Here is a 19,964-nt window from a genome sequence, read left to right on the forward strand (position 1 = left end):
GAGTCTCTGGTTACAACTACAATGTGTTGAATGTATCTGAAATAAGTATGTACACATTTTTTTGATGAATTAAAGTAGCATTGATTAGTTACCACAATTACCTATTCAGTATAGGGAACAATTGAGAGAAAAATACATGAAGTATATTTGGAGATAATGGTCAGAAAAATCATGTCTTTGGTGCGTTAAAATGAATAAATAAATAAATAAATAATCAAATAAGATAAAATTAAATACAATAATAAATCAATAATACAATCAAATTAATAAATTATTCAAATAAAATAAAAGACTAAAATATACAAAGTAAGAAATATATAAATAATACAAAAATAAATAAAATTAAACAAATAAATTAAAGTAATTCAAATAAAGAATTAAATCAAACAAATTAAAAAAATATTTTATTTTAAAAAATCTAAATAAAATTGAACAAGAGTTTAAAAAACCGTCATAAACATAAATATATTGCGTGATTTAGCTTGTAAAAAATACATCTTTGTCACTATTTGTTACCTATTCATTTCTATTGTGAAAAATTAAGAGAAATATCTGTGAAATTTGTGCATATAGAGATAAAAAATGTTGATTATGGTTTTTGTACTTCAAAATGAATGAACAAACAAACAAATAAAGCCAAATTAGGAGGAAATAAATATAATAATTATGTCTATAAAAATAATCCAAAAGCTTTGGATAGGTTTATTTATTTATGTATTTTGTATTTTCAAATATATAAATACATACATACTAAAACAAACAAATTAAGAGAAATATTTATTAAATAATCTAACAATTTTGGGTATGGTTATTGTACTTTAAAATGAATAAATGAATAGGTAAATAAATAATAAAATACAAATAAATAAATTAATAAAAAATACAAATAATAAAATGAAAACACAAACATTATTTTTCATAAAATACAAAAATACAATATTTAGATTTCAACTACATCTATTTTAAAAAGAGCGATCTGCTCATCCAGCATGGTGATCTTTTTCATGTTCAGGCTAATAGCACTTGTTCCAATCAATAACTGAAGTAACACTTGCATTTTGTTTGGACTCCGTCCTGCATTACATTATAAGCACTCAAGAGAAGGGACATTTACCGTTGTAACTGAAGGGTCAAACACTGGTTAAATCACAAACAATGAAGGGACATTTCCACAGTATCAGTAACTGACAGCAGAATCAATGCAGTAGAATCAGCAATGCTGGCATCTCAGCCGTTCGGCTTCCACTAACACACTGATGGATGCCGTCGTTGAGGGGAGTCCACAATAGTAGATTGTTAAAAGAACTGATATATACAGTATGAATATATAACACTGGATTACCGAATATATAACACTGGATTAACGTCATTCTTTGAACATCTGTCACAAACGTTCACTATTAACAAAATATTGCAACAGATGTGATATTTTATCTTTTTGTCCTGAAATATGAACAGTACACAGGACTAAATGAGAAGGTCATGCATCTCAAAATGACGCTGGAGGCAGATGCAACTATTTTGTCAGAAGTATTGATTTTCTCACAACAGTGGTCTCATTTGCTTATTTTCATCTCAATTATCAGGGAGTGGCTGGATTTGTACCTGGTATTGAAAACTTTTATCAGACCTGTCAGAAAATAGAGAACAATAGCAGCAAAAGACAATACGGATAGCCATTGACTTACATTGTATTTTTTTCACCATATAAGTCAATGGCTACCGTTAACTGTTTGGTTACCAACATTCTTCAAAATAACTTATTTTGTGCTCAATGGAAAATACAGGTTTGAAAAAACTTGAGGGTGAGTAAATGATGACAGAATTTTTGATAGATGTTTTAAAAATAAAAATGAATAAAAACTATTAAGACATTAAAAAATGAATGAAAAATAAGAAAAACACAACAAAATAATTAAAATGAAAATGCCTTGAAAATGTTACTTGAAATAAAATAAACTGAATTAAACTATATATATATATATATATATATATATAACTATATATATATATAACTATATATATATATATTAAAACCTAAAAACATATTTTATTTTAGCTAGTTTCCAAAGCAACATTTGTCATTGGTTTAAAGTTTAACTTAATGTACTAATATAACTAAACTATGCAGATATAAAAAAAAAAAAAAACTACAATTAAAAACTATTTAAATAGAAAGGACAAAAACACCAAAAAAATATTTAAATGAAAACAGAAAATATACAAATAAAAACGTATTGTTAAAAACTAAATATTAATAAAAACCATAAAACCACTTCAATGACACTAAAATAACACTGTTTCAAATGATATACAGAATATTCTGCAACCATATATAATAACCCTATTAGTGACATCAGCTGAAAAGGAAAATGGTGCAAACCATTAATTTATAATTAGATATTATATAAATTCATTTTTTTATTCAGTATAATATGCACAAATGAACTGTGCACAACAGGGCCATGAATGTGCATTTGAAAAGTATATAGGGTAAATAACAAAAAAAGTCAATGTTTTTTGTTATTTATTTAGCTATTGGCATTTTAGACACATTCCTCTCACTAGATTCCTGCATTTAATTTGACCGCTGTTTCCCTCTAAAACAGGCCTGTGTCAATGTCTGTGTCTGTACTCACACACCGCGGCCAGACAGGAACACGCTGCTCTCAATGTGGCTGTTTTACTAGGCATCCCCTGACATGACCTCGTCAGCTTGCCTTAGACTGGCTCAGAGAGGACAAACACCTTCATCTTGACCCAAAATGAGTATAATACTACATTCACAATAGATTATATAACAACATTTGTTCGTTTGGTGTAGCCTGCTGCAGGATTTATGATTCGAACCTTTTCCTGTTTTAACCCTGGAGAAAGATTCAGATTATTCAGACTCTATCTTTTGTATTTTTTGTTATACCCCACAGCACTTTCCTTTCACACTAAGCTAAAACTGTGATTTTTTTTTGCTCATTTGTCATCATCCTGGTTTTTGCAGCTCTTGTGTTTTTGGATCAAATTTTACATCACAGGTTAAAAAAATACTAAACTGCTCGTACTTTGTTGTTTTAGAAGATGCTACACTGTATACTATTGTATTTTAATAATATATTTTCCAAAGTACATTGCAATTAGAATACAAAAAGGTTAGGCAGGTTGTTAATTGGCATCATTTCTGCTGGAAACTATGGTCATTTTCTTCTGCTCATCCATAATAACAGGCATTCATTACAGTGAAAATCACAGGCTGAGAGTGCTGAAAGCCACCCTGCGATTTTTCGTAATGACACACAGCCTTCATGGTTTATGGTCTTCATGTCCTTGTTTTGCCACCGACATTGACCTTGCTTCAGTGTTATGAAAGTATGGTGCCTATTAGAGAACTGAAGGATGATACGTCCACAGATATAAACGTCTCAGTTATTATTTGTTTACTATAAAAAATCATAGCAACAAGGTTGACATTTTAAGATCACAGCTGCTGGCAAATATAAAGCAAAAGATATACTTCAATTCAATTCAAGTTTATTTGTATAGCGCTTTTTACGATACAAATCATTGCAAAGCAACTTTACAGAAAATTAAGTTTCTACAATATTTAGTAGTAGCTTATCAGTGGTGGTGACTGTCAGTTTGTGTGCATATGATAGGAAGACGTAGTCAACCGATAAACACTATTAACAGCAATTATTATATGATGCGATCCCACTTGTAGCAATATTTGTTAGTTCTGTATGTTGTTGTGTAATTTGTCCTTGCCCTACTTGTCCTTGTTCACTTTCTGATGTCATTAAGACAAAGTTTTGTTGATTAATGGACTAGTTCTTTAACCCTTTAACTGTCACCCCGTCCCGTATATGGGACGCCTACATTTACTTCACTATATTACAATGAAATCTAATCTAATCTTGACAAACTATATATCATTGGAAAGGTCTAAGACTCCCAAATATATATTTTACCAATGTTTTTTGTTAAGAATTATGTAGGAAAAGTAATAGATTAATTTATGACAAGATGGTACCCTCAAAAATCTACATTATAACAGGAGTTTTGACCTTTGTTTAAAAAAAAGACTTCTTCGTCGCCTTTTTTTCTATCACATTTTAGAAATCATCAGAAGTTATATATCACTTGAAAACACAAAATCTCAAAATCCATCCTTTAAAACCCATTTTAAAAGCAGACATTGCATTACCATGTAAATGGTACATCAAAATCATGTTACAAAATGTTTTCAGTCATGAATTATACAAATTTAGCTTTTTATCATGCATATTCAAGTCTATCTTCACAATCGTGAGTGACAGTTATTAATGCTTCCCTGCTGAAAAAAGTATTAATTTATATATTTTTTTAAACATTCTTGCGCCAAAGTACACCAAAGTTTCCATTTTAGATAATACAAAATAATTTAATAAAAAATAAAATAAACAAATATTTATATTTTATAAATATTTATAATATTTATAAAACAATTTAGAATATTATTTAAAAAATACAAAATATTATAAATATAATATTCAAGTTCTAAACATAACGTAACATTTTTGAAAGTTGTTTGATTTTTGTTGACACCTTTAGACAAACGACTACATCAACACACTAAAATACAACATTAGCTATTTATTGTTTATTAAATGAATTTTACATATAAGCTGTAGACACAAATTGACCTGCCATTAAAGCTTCTCATTTGACCTCAAACAACCTGTTATTATTTCTAGCAGGGATGACATTCTGTATTGACGAGGTGTTTTACTTATTGATAGAGCTGCTTTTGTATAAATTACCTTTAATGTTTTTAATATCTAATGAAAGTGAACAGATGCTCTGGCACCAGCAGCTGCTTTGATCACAACACAACTGTGGCATGCAGCACGGCCGAAACGCAGTCAGATTCACATTCATAATCAGAATCAGAGGAGGGTTTACAAAGGCACCTTGTAATCAGGCACAATGTGCAGAACACATGTTAGCAGTGGCGGCCAGAGAAAGATGTGTTGGTGGTATTGCATGAAACTGATCAAAGACTTTATCAGCTGTAAATGATTAGCACTCGCAGACTCACAGCTTCATGTTGCTCTTTTTGCAAACGAATTTGAATGTTTTCATTTCACGCTCACTGTCAGGTTCTCCTAAACTTAGTTTCTTTATAGAGGAAGCTGGTTTTGGAAGCTACTGACACTTTCCTTTCGGAAAATGACATCCAAATTCCAAGGTTTGTGGTGCCTCTTAGTTGTTTTCAACTCCGAATCTGGAAGTTCTGAAGTGAAGCGAGCCGTTTAAATGTGCCTGGGTTAGTCCTCTCAGCATTTAGGAAGTGTTAGCGCAACTTTATGCCACAGTGGCAGTGATGGATGCTGAGGAAAGCAAAATGCGGTTTTGCCGGGCAAAGCATCACCACACCCAGATCGCCAGAAGGAGCAATCCGGCAAACACAGATCCGACGGAAAGCACAGAATGGTGCAAACCGTTATGATTTGCAGTTAACCAGTCTGCACGAAGATGAATGTATGTGCATGTCATATCATGATCAGTGAGATCACAATGCAGGCTGTGGACGGCCACACAGCTGGAAATGCAGTAATGGTGAGGTCATGTGGTAAACGGTTGCCACTTCTGTCACGATCGTCCATTAAATGGGAAATGTATCCAGTATTTTCAGTATCTGAAAGCCTGTCATTACTTGCAAAGTTCACAAGGGTTGCAGATTTTCAGAAAATTACATGCTTGCGTGGTTTAGCATCATTGCATATTCACAACCCTCTGTGGTGCACCAACAAATGAAACGAGGACCTTAAAGAACAAAGGGTTAGTGAATACCTAGGTCTGCGGTCGTGCTGTGAATTCTGCACAGGCAAGACACAGTTGGGCCAAAACCAGTCTGTTTTGGTACTTTCTGATCATGGCCAGAGTGTGGCTTTGTGCTGTCTAGGGGTTCGGTTGCCCAGTTCCTTCTATGACCTTGCATTTAGTCATACTGAGAGATTCACAGGAGGATAAAAATAACCGCTTCAATATAAACACGATCAGGTTCCCTGCGAAAAACAAATGATTTCTTGACTTCCAAAACCTATTTTTTTTTTAATGTTGCTTTGTTGTTTAATTGTTCTACTTGTTTTTAACTAGTTTATACTTTAAATAAATGGAAAAGATGCACTTATAAATACAGGGAAGCCTTACTGTTTGTCGCTTCACAAGTAAATTTATCTTGTTTTTTTAGATATTGTAACTGGAAAATTGGACAAAGCCATGTGCTTCCAATTTCTTCTTGCACACATATTGATTGATTAAAAAATATGAAAAAATAAAAAGACTTAAGTTGTGCCAATGACTTTTGCTTAATATATATATATTTTTCTTTTCTTTTCACAGACAATAAGCTATTTCATGAATCACAAAATAAAGAAATATAGAAATGTATCATTAGAGGACGATCTTAAAATGTCAACCTGGTTATGCAATAATGGTTTTGCAGAGTAAACTCATGATAAAGGTTTATTTTTGTTACTATATTATAAAACAAACTATAACTAAATCCACGAAAAATTTGAATTTGAATTACTTAAACATTAGCTGGAATAAAATAAATACAAAAATTAATAAAAAAATTATAATCATTCAGTTTGACTTCACTTTTACTAAACCTAACATTTTAATCAAAATGAATGAAAGTGACATATTTTTACATTTTTAAATTAAAACTTATAAATATTAATTTAAAAAAACTATCTCACCAGTTGTTTATCAACATGCATATTGGCTTTTTATTAGTATTTATAAAGCACATACTAATGGATTATGCGGCATAATAATATTTAAGATCCCTTAATCCATTCCATACCCAAATTTAACGACTACCTTAATATCTATGAATACGCAGCAAATTAGGAGTTTACTGAGGCAAAAGTGAGAATTAGTCCCCAAATATGTGAACAAAATAGCTGTTTCTAATAAACAGTTTCATGACCCTGATCCCTATAAACTGTATTTTTACTCAATTTAACAATTTATCTAATAATCATTGAAACACGAATAGACCAAAACACGTCAGGATTTTGAGTTCCTGGAGATATGATTTATGTACTTCTTGAACACTTGTTCTTTGTCTTCTAGTCGTATGAGTTTCTTGTGCTGTAAGGACAGACTGCTGTAATGTTCCCCTCGGTTTTTCTGCTTTCAGTCATTTTTGATGGTGAGATGGATGGAAACGTTGTTGTGAATAACACTGGCTGGTCGGGGAGTGTCTCTGGGTTGAAGCTGGAGTTCGTGGCAGGGTCTGGGGCTGAGGTTTGGAGACATTGATGGGCTGAGAGAGCAGCTGGTGGACGGGCTGCTTGCCGAGGAACCGTCCACATTTCCGTATTTTTAACCTTGCCTCATTCTGTGGCGAGTGCCATCCGTCACTGTGCTGTGCACTTCACACAAGAGTTCAACCGCTGGAGATCTGGCGGAGATCTGCATGATTTGAGTTAAATAAGGGACCGTTTAGATTAGTTAAAGAGAAGGAAAGCATTATTTACACAATCTGAAAATGAGGGAAATGTTTTTGTGCTTTAAATGGAGCGTTCACCCCAAAATAATTTACTCACCCTCATGTCGTATCAAACCTGTATGCATTTCTTTCTTCTGAGCAAGTTTTTTTTTTTACTTCCACTGACAAAAATACCATGAAAGTCAATGGGAACTGAAATGGTTTGGTTTCCTTCATTCTTCATCATAACTTCTATTTTCTGCAGGAAAAATAAGTCATACAGGTTTGAAACAATATGAGGATGAGGAATCAGTGACTGATTTTTTTTTTTTTTTTGCAAACTGACTTAAAGACATAGTTCACCCCAAAATGAAAAACTCACCCTGAAGCCATCCTCTGTGTATATGACTTTCTTCTTTCGGATGAATACAGTCAGAGCTCTTCTAAGCTTTATAATGGCAGTGGATAGTTGTCAAGATTTTGAAGCCCAAAAAAGTGTGTCCATCCATCATTAAACATTCTCCACGTGGCTCTGGGGGGTTAATAAAGGCCTTCTGAAAGAAAAGAGTTTTACACAAGTTTGAGTAAAAAAAAAAAATCAGTATTTAAAACTTTATAAACCGTAATCTCTATAGCTTCCAATAACTGTTGTACACAGGTAAACGAAAGAGTGGCATCCGATGGATGACGCAGGCGTGGGGTAATCTCCGCTGAGAATTTACTATTCTCACAAGAACCAAGTTTTGTTTACAGCGAAGGAAAACCTCTCCTTCTTGGCTTATATCAAAATCTTATATCGAATTCTCCAACATTTTTCTTTACAAATACTTTTTCGTACTTCTAATTCGTGGTTTGTTTAGTTTTGCTCTCTCCTCTGCACTTTCACATTCATCACTTCTCACCGAAGCTTACGCTACGCCTACGTCCTTACGTCATCCGCTGGAATAACACTCTCTCGTGAACGCACGTCCGACAGAGAGCAGAAGCTAGAGATTACGCTTGATAAAGTTTAAAATTGATATTTTTCTTATGAAATGCATCAATTCACTTCAGAAGGCCTTTATTAACCAGAGCCGTGTAGTACTTTTTATTATGGATGGACACACTTTTCTGGGCTTTAAAATCTCAACATTCCATTCACTGCCATTATAAAGCTTGGTAGAGCCTGGACATTTTTTAATAGGACTCCAATTATATGAATCTGAAAGAATAAAGTCATATACACCTAGCTTGAGAGTGAGAAAATCATGGAGTAATATATATATATATATTAACACATTTTTTTCTCAAAATAATAATCTGTGGAAACATACGGTCTCAATGTGCTCTCTATTTAATCTCAGTCGAGTCTAGGAGAAACATTCGAGCTATTAAAAATTTTATTTGTGATTTTCTTTTTAAAAAATCTTCACATTTTCAGTTCATGTTTTTTTCTATTAATGTGGTCGATAAGCAACATAACATATATACAATTTATACTCACACTATAGATGACAGAACATCCTGTGACTCAATGATCAAATAAACCCTCTATGTGGGTGTTTTCTCCACTGTGGGACGCCCCATATTATTCTTCCTTGTGCAAATGAGGCATAACAGTGCCTCTGATCACCTGACACAATCAAACTCCGTCCACATTCAGTTTAATGTTACAATGTGTATGTATACAAAGTCCAAACTGAGAGTATTTACACTTACTGTCTCTGTGCCATGGGCAGGGATACATCGGTAGACCGCTGGGCACCTCTAAATCTCCGGAGTTCGGAGAAGCTGGGACCAGGGCCTTCGTCAGCAATCACCAATGTTTATTGTTCAAGGAGTGAGCAAATGCTCTGCGGGATCCTGGAGCAAACAAATACACCGCAGCCTCAGCAGGGCATAAACACTGGCAGCCCCCCTCGCCCTCCACACAGGAAGCAGCTCTGCGGACGGGGGGTGTGGAGGACAGCTGAAAACACACATGCCACGCTACGTCAACATTCACGGCCACATTTACAGACGTGTCAAATTTAGGATATCCGAAGTGGTGGACTTCATTTCCTCAAATCATGAGACAGATTTCTGAAGCTCGTCCAAGATCTGACTGCTAGTTTTAGGATGAGAGTTGCATGGTTTCTAGCGGCTCGTTCAGCAGCTGGAGCTGTTTTATCTTAATTGAATGTCTTGGTCAAGTTGGTTTGGGCAGGTAGACCACCTGACGGTATTTTACAATTTTTTTTAAAGCATGCAATACTGCCAGAATAACACTTTAAATCAGCAGTTCTCAACCAGGGGTCTGAAACCTCCAAGGGGGCTTCATGTTGACTCAAAATGATAAAAATAACTAAAAATGTTAAAAATAAATAATTAATTTTTGTCTCTTATGAACCAGGATTCCCATCTTCTTTGAAAACATTTACAGTATGAGGCAACTTCATTGTAAAAGCATGACTTTAGATCATGAAGTCACGTTAAATCTAATAAGAATTTTATTTCTGTTTAGAATGAATATACATTTATGCCAAGCTCGAAATCCTTTTTTTCAGGCAGAAATTGTAAATTGTATATGATTTGTCCATTATTTTCAGAATTTCAGAATTGTTATTTTGATTTGATTTTTTTATAATTTATATTTTCACTTTGTTATTATTATTTTTTTAAGTTAAGCTTATTTAATTTTAGGTGTTTAGGTTTTAGTTAAACTAAACAAAAAATGGCATATGCCAAGTGAAATAAAATCTGTTTAGGGTTTTTAAAAACATTTCATTTCAGTAAATGTTTATCTCAAGTATTTTTAATGGTTTTAATTTAGTTAACTTTATAATCCAGCTTTCTTATATGTAATTCTGGATCTACTAAAGTAGACACCAATATTATTCAAGCAACAGTTCAGCTACAAATAAAAATTCTGTCAACATTTACTCACCCTTTTGTCGTTCCAAAACCATACACTGTTAATATCAAATATCATAATATTCCATAATAAAGTTTAAGCATACAGTGACAAGTGGCTATCAAGTTCCATAAAGGAAAAAGAATCATAAAACGAGACTACTGTGCCATAATCCAAAAAGTATTATATAACAGTTATTACAATACAAATATCGATTTATGTATATTTTTCAGCACTTTTGGCCATGGCTATATATGAACAAACAAAAGTGCCCATATACCAACTTCAGTCATCAGGCATATTCATTCAATAGCATATTTCCTGATTATGCCATGAAGCCCCTGTGAGCCCGCGATGGGGTTTCCTGTAAGCGTCTGGCATCGATTCAGGCTGCTGCTCTGTAAAAGAATGGCAAGTTAGAACCAGAGCATTGTCTAAATTAATCAGAGATGATTTATGAATGTTTCTTTAATAAAAGAAGTTTCAGAAGCCCTGCCCTCTCATCTCCTCTCTGAGGCCCAATGTGGCGCCAGCTGCCACCAGCTCCAGATGTGTTTCTGTCTTTTCTCCACACTGTACCCATCGACCACACATCTGGAATCTGGATGGTGCCAACAAAAGCCCTGCCGACTCTCCACCACGCCTCTACATCTCCAACAACACACGTGTGCGGTTTCCTCAGCAAGACTGCTCAGTGTCACCCATAAAAATTAACACACACACACACATGCACACATAGACTCTCTCCAGCTCAGGTGTGTGGGATTCATAATTCCTGAGGGAAAATATCTGAAAAGTGTCTTGTTTTGTCATCAATTTTTTTTTTGTTAGAGCAGCCAATGGAGAGCATGCTTTGGGTCCAGATAACGTAATTTTAACATCCACCAGCAGAGGTGACCTGGCCTGTTTTTAAAGTGTATAAAGTCTATTAGTTAAAAAAAAGTGTATATTTAGCAAATTATGCAACTGTGGCCACAGAAAGAGAAACAATGGGTGGGTTTATGATGTGCATTTATTACACCAGGGATTGTGTAATTTTACCCATTGGCACATCAGGCCTTGTGTGCTGGTGACAGTGTGTGGGTAAAATCTCATGAATCCCAAGAATACTACAAGGCCACATGTCAATCAAAAAAAAAAATTTTTTTTTTATTACAGTGTCCCTTAAAGAAAAAGAAGCACCTATTTTTAGAAACATTAAACAATTTCCACCATGAAATTCCTTTCAAAAGCAATCATTAATGATAATAAACTGCAATAATAAATCATACTGACTAATGAATACATATTTTTATTTAAATATATAATATCTGTAAATTAATAATAAATATAGTAAATTTGATATTTGACATCTTTTATGATGTTGTAAGGCATGTTGGTCAGTTGATTCTATATAAATTATGTTTTATACATAAATAAACTTTTACTTTGATAACACGAACATAAATGTTCAATAAAAAATATAATTTAAAATAGTATAAATATAATTTTAAAGTTCTTATGCCTTTATTTGCATAAATGTTATAAAACATCCATTATAAAACTTTGTTTTAATAAATTCATTCCATTTAAAACACTAGATTACAGTTTTTTCAAGCGTAAAACTGTACTATACATACATATATATATATATATATATATATATATATATATATATATATATATATATATATATATTATAGTCAAGAGATTTGCAGTGTATAGGATTTTTTTTGATTATTCATACATTTCAACATTGATAACAATCACAAATGTTTCTTGAGCAGCATATCAGATCAGAATAATTTCTGAAAGGTCATGTTAAGAATGGAATAATGATACTGAAAATTCAGCTTTGCATTACAGGAATAAATATATTTTTTTAATATATTCAAATAGAAATCAGTGATTTGAAATTGTAATAATATTTCACAATATTACTGCTGTTACTGTATTTTTAATTAAACAAATGCAGCCTTGGTAAGCATAAGAGATGTCTTTTAAAAGTTTATCTACCAACCCCAAACTTTGAATGATATAGTGTAAATCAGGACATTAGTGGTTTTGGTGAGCCTCACACATGCATGTTAGTTTAAAACAGAAGGGCAGTGGATGAAGGTTTTCTTGTGCTACTAAATAGCACCTTTACTCCTGTATTACCATAACCAAACATCCCAACCACAGTTATGAAATAACCTGCGTTTAAGTCCCGCTGGCATTTCACACATTTTCTGTTGCTTTGATACCACAGAAAAACCCAACTGTACTTGGATGATAAATGAAGTGTTGTTGTATCATTCTGGGTTTTGCTTAAATACTCCCTGGTGACTTAAAAACAGAAACAGTGGTAGATCTTTTCTACAGCCAGCATACAACACAGGCCGTCTTTAATGCAACCCAGATGGCCATTAGGTCTAATAACTCTGCGGTCGTCCCCGCTGGGGCTCACAGGAAAGGAGTGGGGAGTTCTCGGGTCAGGCCGTCCCTGGGCCGGACGCTGGCGGGCCTGTGGGTAGAGGAAATGGGCGGGAGGAAGGGCCACATGTGCGTGTGGGCGAGTGTGGGCCGGCTACTGGAGCCAGTCGTGAAGACCGTCCATTTGAGGAGGACAAACACACACTCATACCTTCACACCCGACACTGAGGGACCGAGAGAGAGGAGGTGAACGTGGGGTGCTTGACCGTGCACCATTTCTGAAGTTGCAACTTTAGTTGAAAAGCCAAAAAAATATTTAAGCAGGAAATGTGTCTTGAAGATACACAAGAGCAGTGTGACTGAAAGTGCACGTAAAAGTGCTGGAAAAATGACTTAACTGCGAATGCAGGATATTCCGCAGAAGTTCCTTGGAAATACGGCGCTAAAATAACTTGTAAACATCCGAATCCAAACCTCATACCACAATATCAATGACTTATCTAGTCCAAACAAAATGTTGCTTGTAAGTTTCCCAAAAGTGAAGCACCTGAAATAACAGCAGTGCTGGCTGAGTGATTACCATATTCATATACCAGCACTGCAGCAATGATGCATTTTTGTTGGCCAAACCAGAAGTGAGCATCACCTTGGTTCTCTTAACAAAAGAAAAAACAGGATTTTTCCCCCTTGACTTTCAGATTATTGCAGAAAATTAGATTTGTGACCAACAAAACCAAACCAAACCAAATAAATGTTTAAGCTTCTTCATGATAATCCTCTCAAACGAACACAACTTTCATGTATGAAGCCTAATTACAATCTCCTGATGTAAAACGCATAATATCATAGGATATAAACTAAATACAAAGTCTTATGACTTCAACGTCACCACCATGAAGCTAGATGGGTTTACGTGTTCGGTGTGATGAAGTGTAGGCCCATTTAGCCATTTGTTAGCAACTAAATTTTTCAAGACAAGTAAAACTTTAAAAAGGAAGTACTGCAATATGAAAATATCTTGAGCTTATGTTAACCACAGGCCTTTCGGGCATTTAACCAAAAACCTATTGACAGGGACGCTAATAACCTAACTCATTTCCAGGTTTTGGACTATAAAAAAAACATCCCTGCAGAACTCTTTATTAACCAAATGCTGTTTTAAGAATATTATGGATAAAAGTGCCTTAAAAGTTATTGTATGACTACAGAAGACTTGGAATACAGTGCACGAGTTATATGGAGTAGCTTGGAGCTTGACAGATCTGGTCCTTATTCAATGTCATTACATTAAAAGTTTTTTTAATGGTGTTGTTAAGCACTATCAGAAGCAATTATATATAACAAAATATTTAAGTGTATGACTTATGAACACTAATAATCACAATTCCTCCGCCAAGTAAGAAAGGCACATTGTTAACTCGACGTACTTACGTAATTTGGCTCATCCGTCCGGAACTTTTTTAATTCTTCTGAAAATTGTACAATTATTACTATAACATGGCATCTGTCAGAGTTCTGCACAAGTGTAAATAATATTTATACCTAATTGCTGGGCAGATGTTTAATACTAGCCTACAGGGAGTTCAGGCAGCAGCAGATCTGTTCATCTGCTCCTGTCGATGGTTTTTCCACACACTCAGGTCTAATCAATCAATTTCTGTGGCAGCGCATCCTGGCGAACAGGTTTCACGGTCTGCTACAATACTTATGTGCTGTGATGAGCTACTGACTGTCATGGATGAGCGGAGACTGTTCCCCGAAGGTGTAGATGGCAGCACGGCTCATCAACACGCATTGAGGGTGGTGTTAGAGACACTGCTGCCCCTGCTGGCGGCTTGATGATTTGCAGCATTATGATTTTCATCTGTTGTTTTATGACATAGCATACCCTAAGCAAAGTAAACTTATGTTTCGTATTCATCGTTTAACGTTATCACTACTGACATTTTTTATATGGTTTATGATATTTTACTCAAACAATTTATGTTTATGAAACACATCAAACAAGGCTGTTAAGATTTTGTGACATTGTCTTCACAATTAAGCACATAAAAAGTCTTATTACTGTAATTAATTTGACCTTTTTTCTTTTTTAATGATTCCTATTATCCTCAATAATGATTATCATTAGTTTTGAACTATTTAGCATTCAATATTTGATTTACTGATGTTGAATTTGATTTAAATTTGGGTATAGTTGATTTTAATTTAAATAATTAAGTCATGACAACAATTTTTTTAAATAGATAATCAGTGTAAATCTAGTAATATTGCGGTATTAGTAAATTTTAAGAACTTGTTTTTTAATTATTATATTTTCTGTTTTGACTTTAATATTAGTTGGGAGTTTTAGTCATTTTATTTATTTATGTATGTATCTATGAAGTTATATAGAGAGTGCTTGTTAATATAAACTAAAACTAAAAAAACTGAGAAATGATGCCTTGGCAACTAGCTGAAATTATTTCATTTTAAGTAAAAACTAAAAAAATTTATGGTAATGAGACTAAGAGTGAAGAGTAATGAGATTGAAATATCTGTGCTAAATTGTCATAAAAATCAAACAATCTATACAAACCATACAGCATTTGTTAATCCGATCAAATTTATTAAGATACTAACATTAAAATTCTCCTCTTACAATAAATGAACTGTCTGCCCTGAAACAATGCATTGCAATTGTGAAAACAGTAGAAAATTAAAAAGCCAAAAAGTCCTTTCAGTCTCCAGTGTTTGACTTTATTGGACCATTAGAGGGCTGGGGACATTAAACTAGCAGGTTTCAGCAGATGTTTTCCTCTCTGCATGCAGCACAGTCCAGAAAAGCCACGTAACAGTGAAACAAGCACAACAGTTAAAAAAATGACACGTATGAAAATGTATCAAACTTCGTATTCGCAGAACAGCCACATTCCTAAATAAGAATCAGATGCAAAAACACAAATATCAGACCCTCAGTTCACAGACCAGCAGTGACACATGTAAAAGCTTGGCACAAATATACAATGTAATGCAGAACATCCCAAATCTTGAAAATCTTGAAAAAATAAATCTTGCATTGAGAAATGGAGCAAACACCATCTATAATAATGCAATGAATCACAATAAATTATCTGAGGCAACAGTAGACAGCAGATGAACAGATAATATCAACAGGCATAAGGTCACATGACAGTAAGTTTGCAGGTACTGTCGGTTTTTAATTAAAGCTGCTCCGTGAACAGGCTGGAGGAGGCTATCTGACACTCTGGGACATGTGCAGCGGTGTCAGCATCTCCTCAAAAATGGCACCCTTCACGTTGGAGCCCCGCAGGTTCGCCTCCTGAAGGTCACAGCCGGACAGATCACAGTTCTGTTCGACAAAACAAAAAATAGAAGTGAAGACATGACAAACTACCAAAGGATTCTGAAACAAAACTGATGTGCGCTCACCTCCAGATCGGTTCCTGCCAGAGTGGCCCCCCGCAAGTTACAGTTCTTCAGTTTGGCGTTCTTCAGCGTGGCCACCCGGAGGTTTATACCCGTCATCTGACTGCCCTCCATATCCACCCCCTTCAGATTGGCTCCTGTGAGGAAATGACAAGAGTTACATACTGGGAAATATGAGATCCAAGAGAAGTCAAGTGTGCTCAATTTACCCTCTAGATTCGCTTTAAGTCCTGCGGGATCTTCAAAATTACAGCCTTTGAGGGATGCCCCTTCTGCATTGGTGCAAAGCATTTTCACACCCTGTAAATTGGCACCCTGGGAAAGACATGCAAAAAGACCAAATCAGTGTCACAGACAGAAAGACATAAATGCAGGATAAATGCTACAACAAAAGGAACCAAAAGACATGAGTGAATGTCTAAAATATGATATCCTTACATCTAGATTGGCGTTGGAGAGGTCTGCTCTCTCCAGGTTGGTACCACAGAGGTTGGCGTGTGTGAGGTTACAGCGGCTGAGGTTGGCCATCTTGAAGTTGATGTAACGCAGATCAAGACGAGAGAGATCCGCCCCGCTAAAATTCAGGCCCTGGGAAAAACAGTTTACATTGATATAATGTACAATAAAATTAAAAAATACATCACTGTAAATATTCAGTTACTTCATACCTGACATCTAAGTTCTGATTTAGTCGGAGTGGCAAGCAGAAAGCGCACAAACTCTTTGCGGGAGATGGGCGAGTGGTCTTCGGGAGGCTGGGAATTCTGAAGCAGGACGAAACAGCCCTCACTGTTATTTATGTCCACATTAAATAAATCACATTTTCACCTTATTGTAGGCAAGGCAAGGCAAGTTTATTTATATAGCACATTTCGTACACAATGGTAATTCAAAGTGCTTTACATAAAAGAAAGTAAAATAATCATGAAGAAAAATAACAAAAATAAAACAAGCAATTTTAAAACTTTTAAAATGATTAAGACATTTAAAAACAGTTAGAAAATGATTTTACATAAAAATAAAATAAAATAAAACATTGAAAATATAGTGCAATCAAAGCTAAACTTTTTAGCTTTTTTTCTTACCTTAATAACACCTTCAAGCTGCTCAGCGAGACGTTCAATTCCAAAGAAACGAGCTTCTTCAAGCACCCCTGCGTAAAATAACCCTCGATAGGTACTCATTTCACATGCAAAGAGTTTAGCCAATCATAACAGAGCTCATTTACATATTAGAATGTGTGTTATACAAAAAAATATAAAGGTGCAGTTCCAAAAGCAGTTTATATGTTGTATATACCATGTCTCTGCTCTCTTACCCAGCAGATTGATGCCGTCATTAATAATGAGCTGTCCATGTCTCAGGTAATTTAATATGGGCTCAAAGTAATCTGGACTCCGATCAATGAGATACGCCCCTTGCTCGTCCTGTTTGTTTCCCCATACATCTGCCAGGAAATGACAAAACAGAAAGAGCAATATGAATAGAAGTACATGCACAAATTATATTTGGAACATTAGACACTGGTTCAGTTCTCACCCTTGTCTCTGAACATGTGAGCCAACATGCTCTCCGGTTCTTTGACCAAAGTGCTCCTAAAAACAACCACAGAAAAGTGTTAAAGCGTTAGATTAATCACACAGCAACAGCTGTGACAACAAAAAAAGGTTAAAATTAAAATACATGTCAAAATTAAAATGAATTATAGTTAATATTTTGCATCACTAAAAAAGATTTTGTGACATGATTTCATTAAAATTGACAAATTTCCCACAATAATTCCCTTTACTGTAATGATGTAATGTTTGAGTTGCTCAAACTTTTTAATGCAAAGGGCCAATTAAGTAAATGCTGCATTAACTATACTAAAATAAAATGTTTTAGATATTTTTTTTTTTTACAAAATGTAAGTAACCAAAAATTTTTTGAAATGAACTTCACTTAAGGTTTTTTTTTACATTAAAAAAAATGTCAAAACAAAAAAAAAAAATTAGAAATTAAGATATGCTGTAATGACATATTTTTCCCTGCTCTTGTGACATGGCATGGTGGTTTGGTTTGGGCATCTCTGCTGTAATGCATTCAGAGATTTTGGTTTTTTATTAATTCCCATTAATTTCATCTGTGAATATCATTAAATATGCTTAACATCTTAATAAAGAAAAAAAAGTTAAAATCAGCATAATTAAAGGCATGACAACAAATAAAACCAGACTAGTATGATCTGTTTTTGACATCACCGTGTGGTTGTGAACCGTCGGCCTCCCACATTGAGGGTGATCCAATCAGTGTGTGCCCAGGAGAGAAACTCATGTGAACTTTCTATGTTATTTGGTGGATCTGTAGGACATTATTAAATTAAGACATTTTAAGGCAACTGAACACAGATCTAAGAGAATCACACACCAAATCAAAGTTATTATGTTATACTCACCAACAAAATAATCTCCTTCCGATATATACAAGACATCATCATCTCTGTTCCAGAGAAACAGCATGTTTTATGTTTATAATAATATACACATGTAAACAAAGCGGTTGTATGCACTAGATAGCTAGTTATTGTTCTTACCTAATAAGGGCTATATCATCAATATGACCTCCTTTCCCATTGTATATATTGGCAGCTTTTATTCCAAATTTTGTGCTTGCAACTGACAGTAGATCAGCTAGAGTTCCATAAACTGCCACCACCTGATAAAATATTGAAAGGAGCAACAACGTGTGATTTATTCAGGAAACACGCCTTTAATTATATATTAGGCAGACAATAGATAACAAAACACACTCACCTTGCCATTGTATGAGGTTCCATTTACAAACAGCGTGACTCTTCTCATGTCCGTGCTTGTATTGTGACTCCTCAGTGTCTATAATTATTGTTTTTAAAGTCCACGTTACTGTAATTCATTAAACCATTTCCGACTACTGAAGAAGGCTATTTACTTCCGTCAATACTGCGGCCAATCAGGGACTTTGAAAATAGAGCGCGGTACAACAACGCAGAGTCCAAAGGTGGGCGGGATTAAAGGACCGAATGTCTTTTCTGATTGGTCAGGTTCGATAGAGCAAAATAATAATATATTTTTATTTATTTTTTTGTATTGTGGATTTACATTTCAATGGATACTGACATTTCTCTCTTCTCGTCATTTAATACAAAATTATTGTCAAGGCCGATTTTGGAGTAACACGTAGACGACCAGGTCACGTGGTGTTTGTTACTTTTCTCAGCGCTGGTTGTAATGGTCGAATCAGTCAAAACTTCAGCAGACTTGAAAACCACTACTGTTAATAACATCAGCAACAATGCATAAGCAGACAAACACTTAAACACTGCTCTTTGTTTACATACTGCACAGAAGCTTATTCCAGACAGCATTAAATTATTTATCATACTGAATTTACAAAATTAAATGAAAAAGCGACAATTGAAGAAACACTTAATTTATTTATGTTTTATTTCTATTTTTATGTCAGGTACTAACTAATGAGATTGATTTAACAGGTGATATTTTGTATGTGTTTAACTGTATCAAATACTAATTTAAAAAAACCTTACTTTTTTTTTTTTTTTTTTTTTGAATGGCTCTCAATGGAGAATTCGTCTTTCTGAGCCATCATCAACAAGTGTTAAAATGACCAGCTTTATAAAATAGTAAATTTTTGTGACTTTTACGATATTTCATGCTCACTATTAGCAATTAACTCTAATATGTTATTATATAATTTTAATATAGTAAATTTAGGGATCTTTAAACTTACATTAAAAAAAAACTAATATGAATTTC

General features: G+C 34.2%; 1 protein-coding gene and 1 long non-coding RNA gene across 2 annotated transcripts; both read right to left on the bottom strand.

The window, feature by feature from the left end:
• Window positions 1-6,623: 6,623 nt before the first annotated feature.
• LOC113110499 (uncharacterized) lies at window positions 6,624-9,575 on the bottom strand. Its single transcript, XR_003293165.1, has 3 exons — window positions 9,176-9,575; window positions 7,860-8,031; window positions 6,624-7,461 (listed from the first exon to the last, which is right to left on the bottom strand). It is a non-coding gene; the product is annotated as an uncharacterized LOC113110499 (long non-coding RNA).
• Window positions 9,576-15,348: 5,773 nt separating this feature from the next.
• LOC113110239 (BTB/POZ domain-containing protein KCTD9-like) lies at window positions 15,349-19,166 on the bottom strand. Its single transcript, XM_026274326.1, has 12 exons — window positions 18,966-19,166; window positions 18,746-18,867; window positions 18,608-18,651; window positions 18,414-18,513; window positions 17,713-17,768; window positions 17,492-17,620; window positions 17,259-17,326; window positions 16,842-16,937; window positions 16,612-16,761; window positions 16,383-16,488; window positions 16,177-16,310; window positions 15,349-16,096 (listed from the first exon to the last, which is right to left on the bottom strand). The coding sequence occupies exons 1-12, from the start codon at window positions 19,011-19,013 to the stop codon at window positions 15,980-15,982; spliced, it is 1,170 nt and encodes a 389-aa protein (XP_026130111.1). The 5' UTR covers window positions 19,014-19,166; the 3' UTR covers window positions 15,349-15,979.
• Window positions 19,167-19,964: the final 798 nt, after the last annotated feature.

The sequence above is a fragment of the Carassius auratus genome, chromosome 10 (genome assembly GCF_003368295.1).
Source record: "Carassius auratus strain Wakin chromosome 10, ASM336829v1, whole genome shotgun sequence".
Classification (NCBI taxonomy): Eukaryota; Metazoa; Chordata; class Actinopteri; order Cypriniformes; family Cyprinidae; genus Carassius; species Carassius auratus.

What these genes read in the sequence shown, in the direction of transcription:
- LOC113110239 (XM_026274326.1), bottom strand. Translation starts at nt 19,013, where the DNA reads ATGAGAAGAGTCACGCTGTTTGTAAATGGAACCTCATACAATGGCAAG. An exon ending in GGAAGGAGATTATTTTGTTG is followed by an intron (nt 18,514 to 18,607) that starts GTGAGTATAACA and finishes AATGTCCTACAG; the next exon opens with ATCCACCAAATAACATAGAA. An exon ending in TGACGGCATCAATCTGCTGG is followed by an intron (nt 17,327 to 17,491) that starts GTAAGAGAGCAG and finishes TATTTTACGCAG; the next exon opens with GGGTGCTTGAAGAAGCTCGT.